This window comes from Acyrthosiphon pisum, chromosome A2, assembly GCF_005508785.2.
Source record: "Acyrthosiphon pisum isolate AL4f chromosome A2, pea_aphid_22Mar2018_4r6ur, whole genome shotgun sequence".
In the NCBI taxonomy this organism is placed as follows: domain Eukaryota; kingdom Metazoa; phylum Arthropoda; class Insecta; order Hemiptera; family Aphididae; genus Acyrthosiphon; species Acyrthosiphon pisum.
This window is the reverse complement of record NC_042495.1, coordinates 109,329,042-109,335,210: the sequence shown is the minus strand read 5'-3', so window position 1 is coordinate 109,335,210 and position 6,169 is coordinate 109,329,042. Positions and strand designations below refer to the sequence as shown.

Below are 6,169 nucleotides of genomic sequence, written 5' to 3'. Positions count from 1 at the left end.
GAGTGTGCTGTTACTTGTTCGTTTTGATATTAGAGTGAATTAATCAAACTTATATCAAACTTTAGGATAAGAACATTATCTGTGCTTAAGCGTCGGCGATTTTCCATATATTTTAATTATCAAGCAAAATATGGGTAGCTATTTGAAATATTATGAAATATTAAAACTGCTCATATTACGCTTGAAAACTAAAATATTGAAAAATCTCCGACGCTTAAGTTTTTATGTTCTTATTTATATTGTGTCCTCAGAGCTGGTACAAAATAATCCACCTGGCATTTAAAGTTTAGTTAATCAGAGTGGATCATGTTAGTCCAGTACCAAGAATGACCAAGATGTTCTAAAAATGAATGTCCTATAAAAATACGTCAAAAATATTAATATTATACATTTATACCAGATGGATTATTTTGTACCAGCCCTGGGGACATAACATGACATCAGCCCACTGCGCAAATGCACAGTAGCGCAGTGGCACGGTCTGCCCCTGATATTAATTAAAATACAACTATGCCGAGTTGCATATACATTGTTTAATTTAGTTTCACCGTAGTTCCGCCGCGTCCGCTATGTCGTGTCAAAAAGTTGAGCTCGGCCAACTCTGAAAATGTCGATAGATCGTGATTCCGTGGGTAGTGACTATGATTACAACGACCAATCAGAATACGACGAAAACACACGACACGAGTCACAACAGACTACGTAATCGTAAACCCGGCTTTAAGCTCACTATTTGTTTACTTCAATGTTGGTCGATTTTTTTATGGTTTATGCACCCTGCCATTAGGGTGGTCATATTTTAAAATTGGTATCCACACCATAGAGTATATAGACCATGTATTGTATTAGCCATCAGTGACGCCGAATTGTTTTTCATTTGGTGGGACAAAGTATAAAAATTAGTTACCACCACCACCTACCACCCACATTATTATATTGTAAATTCAACTATCACAAAGCAAACACTGGGGCGAACCGCCCCATAAAAAATACGCGTTTGGAGCCACTGTTAGCCATTAAGTATAATTGTTTAAAATCTTTACTTATATTAAACATTTAGGTTTACAGTATGTATATAGTATACTCTATGTATATGTGATTATTGTGTGCCTATCATTATGTCATAATGATAGGCACACACGATAAATATTTTTTGCGTATCTACCTACGTTTTTTACTATAGAATGACAGAATTTATATTTCTATACACAAGTTAAGTAATAACAATAATTATTTTAGACAGTAGCCAGGCAAGAAGACCAAATAATTGAGTTCCAAAAACAAGTCCATCAAGCAACCAATGATATTAACCGAAGTGCAGCTGCACTTGAACAACAGAAAAAATTATATAACGAACTGTATGAATACCTAAATATTACTTAAAAGTTAAAAATATTAATTTGATTTAATTTATTATAATATTTATAGACTTAATAAAAATAAAGAATCTCCCGAACTAAAAGAGTTGCGAAAGAAATTATCAGAAACTCAAGAGCAATTAGAATTGATTTTGGAAAAGAGTCAAAAAGCAGAAGAAGATGCTACCGAGAAAGCAGAACAAGTAGGTAACATTAAATAATATAATTAAAATACCAGATATATCTATAACCTACTGTTAAGTAATTATTAGGGCGCGAAATTTTATGTAAAGTGAAAAATGAAAATATGTTAATATTTATGTTGTTATTTTTGCCAAAATATGTATTATAAAACATAAAATATTTGTATAAAAAGTTTTTATTCAACATTATTTTTAGATTCTGAGCCGAGCGAGGAAGCTATTGGTTTTATAATGGTGTTTATTTTATTTTTTTTTTTTTTTATACAAAAGTTTTACCAGAAGGAAATCTTCGATTTCAACATATAGTATCTTATCTTTTAGAAAATTGGATCAAGATGGTACTTTAGAGATGTCCTTTTTCTATTTTCTCAATAGTTATTTAATACCACGGGAAAAACCACCGACAAATTATAAAAAGACGCTAAAAACGGGATTTTAATTTCCAACGCTTTGTTTATCACCATAGAAACGAATAAAAAATAATATTACAATATTAATTTATTAAACTTACAGTCTATAATAAATAATAACAATATAAAATATCCAGACTGACAAACCGTCTCCGCTCAGAACCGTTTTTCTTATACAATATTTTATCATTGAATTCAAGTCTAATACAACCCATTATACAATGACCCAATTGTAACCTAATGTACAGCAGAGCGACATCTACTTACCTGCTTTTTTTTAATTTTAATCATATAAAAAAGAAAAGTATTGAATAGAAAAATAAATAAACTAATAAGAACAACTATACTAACTAGAGTAATGGATATTGTTTAACAGCTATTATGGTGATATAAAAATTTGTTTATCTTATTTATTACGACGTTCTCTACTACGTTTTACAACAGATTGAAAATATTTCCCTCGCATTTAATAAATCACGGTATCCCACAGAAATTATTGTTAATAATATATACCTACGTACAAAAATTCAAAGTATGAACTTATTCGTAAAATATTTAAGAAAATGCATTTACTTCAAGATAGGCGAAAATATGACGTAATATTATAATGAATATGTTTTATTATATTTAGGGTGTTATTAAACGTGCTTATATGTTTAATCAAAATTAAGAAGTCCGTGTTGAATAAAATTATGTATTTACATTAAAGCCGCACCCTAGTCATTATTATTAAGCAATTGTATTTTATTACTATAGGTACAGGGTGATTCACCGACATCCACCTTCAATTTTCCTTCAATAATTAATCTATTCAAATTCCAACTTTAATCATTTTTAATTGTATTTAACCCTTTCAGTTACACATTAAAAAAAATTTAAAAATTCAATTTTTTTTTAAATTATCTTACTTATCGTATTACATAAAAAATATATTTTTTTTTAAAGTGTAGTATTTATATTTAAAATACAGTTGTTAATACGTTCAACCACAAATTCATAATGCATACCTACATAATATACTTGTATATTTTATACCTATACCATTTAAGGTGTACAGTGGTACATATAGGTTGATTAAAATCATAGGCGCAAATAGGGGGGGGAGGGGCTTTAGGGGCTAAGCCCCTCAAAAAACGTCCATAGCCCTCCCAAACATTTCCTACATTTTGTTTTAAGCTAATTCAATATTATCAAAGCAAGGCCCTGTTAGCCTTATTAGCCCCCCCAAATCTCAAACGCTATTTGTGCCTATGAATTTAAAATGTTTTCGAGGAACTAACAAAGAAATGTTAGATTGTCAGGACTTGCTTCGATATTAAATTCGTCGGAATAAAACATTAAATATATATGAAATATTATAATAATTACCTATGAAAAAAAATTGCGCAATACTTGTTTATATTGTTTATGTCATAATTATAACCACCCAACTCCCTATAAAATTTCTAGTTAGGCTACGTTAGTGCTGTGGTTGACTAGTGGTAAATTGAACGTACTAAAAATAATTCCTATATAATATCACTATTAATATCCCTGTATAATAGTATTTTGATACAACTTACAGTAGTGAGTAGTGTACTCCATTTCAATTATTATAATAAAAGTGTGAATTTCATAAGACTCTTTTAATTTTGCTTTAATATTTTTAGCACATGAATAAACATTTTTTTTTTTTATAGATCAGCAAATTAATAGTACGTATTCGTGAATTTGAATCTGGTGAATATGGTTTAGAAGAGGCAACGGAACAGATAAAAAAACTGAAACAAGAATTAGATGTACGAGATAAACAAATTAAAGAGCTTATAGATTCGAGCAATCTACTTCACCAGGAAGCTGATCTATTAGAGCAAGATAACTTAGCCATGAAGGAAAAATTAGGTTTGTCAGTGGATGATGTTGTGAGACCAAAAGGTATGATGGCTAGACATAAAGAAGCACAAACCAAAATAACCATGTTACAAAAAGAACTGGACGAATGCAAAGAAGTTATTGTTAATCTTAAATTAAAAGTATACTTTTTCCCTTTTACCAAAATAAAAGATTATTTTAATTTAAATATATGTATTTCAGAATCGTAGTTTGAATAAATCTACTGAGTCCGTTAAATATACTAGTTCAGATGGGGAAGACGATAGACAACAAATTCCCATTAAATCTGAGATTTCCAAGCAAGAGATAGATATTGGATCTGAACTTGAAGATAATGTTAAAGAATTAATTGAAGAAAATGAATCACTTAGGAAAGGAATGCATGAAATACTTGATAGTGTACACAATCAAGATGGTACCCAATTATTGTTTATTTATTTTATTTAATAACTTAAACAATAATTAGCAATTATTAAAATATCAAAAAAAAATTATAAATTCAATTTTAAATGTTTGATATTTAAGTAGATAATATAATATGATCTACTCTACTTAAATGATCATTTATTGGAAAATGTAATAATTGTATGAATAAGTTTATTAGGATTAAATGTTTAAACTCATATCAAACCTAATACAGGTGTATAAAATATCTTAGGTAGCTGATAATTAATTATACTAATATAACTGTTAAAATTCAGGGTCAAGTGTTGTTCGAATTGAATGTCAAAGCTTAGAGAGACTTTTAGAAGCTATGGACGCCAGACATGTAGCTGGATGGTATCAACCTGGAATGCGATTATTGGCTCGAATCAATAATTTGGAGGGTGTTAACTCAAATCTAAGACACCAACTTCATTCTCTACAGTAATTTTTAATCAATTTAATTTTACTAAAAATGTTACAAACTATCTTCACATTATAATTATTACACAGTGATGCACTAACTGCAACCAAACAAGAACTTATCAATACACAGAAAGAAGAAGTAAAACTTAATAAGTATAATGTATCAGATGAAATAAAAGAAGATGAACTTTCAGAAAGTCTCAGAGAAGTAATCTATTTGTTATTTATGTTAGCTTTATTTATAATAACAATATTCTTACAGTTACAGATTGAGCGAGAAAAATCCCTTCAACTAGAAGAAGAAGTAAAATTATTTCAAAATAAATTCCAACAATTACGAGATGAAATGAAATTAGTAAATGATGAATATGATAATGAAAAACAGAAAATAAAATCATTGGTAGATAAATTAGAACTAGAACTAAAAGAAAATCGCATTAAGGAAAATGATTTGAGAGAACGTTTTCTTGAATTGGAAAAGTCATGGAAAACAATGCTTGAAGATCCAGATCAGATTAAACGTCAACTTTCTTATAATGTTATAAAGTAAAAATTTTATTTTTATAATGCACATATACAATATATACATATTTATTTTATTCTATTTTATTTATATATGTTTAATATTTACATTTAAACATATAATTAGAGTTACAGGATTAACTGAAGAATTACAAGTGATGAAACGAATGTATCAATGTTGTCTCGAAGCGGAACAAATTTTAAAGAAAGAAAAACAAAAAGCTGTTGAAGATGTTTGGACACTGAAGGCAGCTTATAGCAAAGAAATGGAAAATTTATTAAAAATTCAAGTACATAAAAATATATACCTATTTATTTTGTTTACAAATCAGCATCTTATATTATATTTTTTTCTATTATCTTAGGAAGAACAAAAAAATGAACTAAAAAAATTGAATAATCATATGAAAAATGTAGTAGACATTAGTGAATATAAAACACTGAAAAATGATTTTGAAGTTTTGACTGCTAAACACAGAGAAATATTGCATTTAGTTTTGTTTAAGGTATATACTTTATGAATAAACTAATGATTAGTTGAAATGAATAGTTTTAAGTATTAACTTGGTTTATATTATACAGTAGACGCCGCTTATAAGACTCACTTTGGGACCAGCACAAAGTGAGTCTTATAACCGAATGAACCTTATAGGCGAAGTGGAAAAAAAAATTAATTACGTATTTATATATACATATTATTTATTTTTTACTTTACTACATATTTATTATATTATTATATTATTTATTTTTTATTTTACTACGTATTTTGCTTTGATTTTAATACATTAAAATAATTAAACGTAAATACATATTACATATAATTTGTAATTTTAGTTTGTTTTTTATTTTCTTCTAATATAGCCACCAGATAATCAGTACACTATAATAACGATAATCGTTGCGATAATGTGAACTTTTATCTGCGATAAAATTATTATACGTTATTACGTACCAA

At 28.0% G+C, this 6,169-nt stretch overlaps 1 protein-coding gene across 1 annotated transcript in view; it reads left to right on the top strand.

The window, feature by feature from the left end:
• The window catches only part of LOC100575820 (centrosomal protein of 290 kDa-like), a 17,694-nt gene that overhangs the window by 5,751 nt on the left and 5,774 nt on the right, over positions 1-6,169 (top strand). Inside the window, exons 8-16 of the mRNA XM_008183964.3 lie at positions 1,240-1,358; positions 1,429-1,561; positions 3,651-3,983; positions 4,045-4,258; positions 4,545-4,710; positions 4,780-4,900; positions 4,955-5,238; positions 5,342-5,504; positions 5,580-5,720. Coding sequence (XP_008182186.2) covers positions 1,240-1,358; positions 1,429-1,561; positions 3,651-3,983; positions 4,045-4,258; positions 4,545-4,710; positions 4,780-4,900; positions 4,955-5,238; positions 5,342-5,504; positions 5,580-5,720 — 1,674 coding nt within the window. The remainder of the gene's footprint in view (positions 1-1,239; positions 1,359-1,428; positions 1,562-3,650; positions 3,984-4,044; positions 4,259-4,544; positions 4,711-4,779; positions 4,901-4,954; positions 5,239-5,341; positions 5,505-5,579; positions 5,721-6,169) is intronic.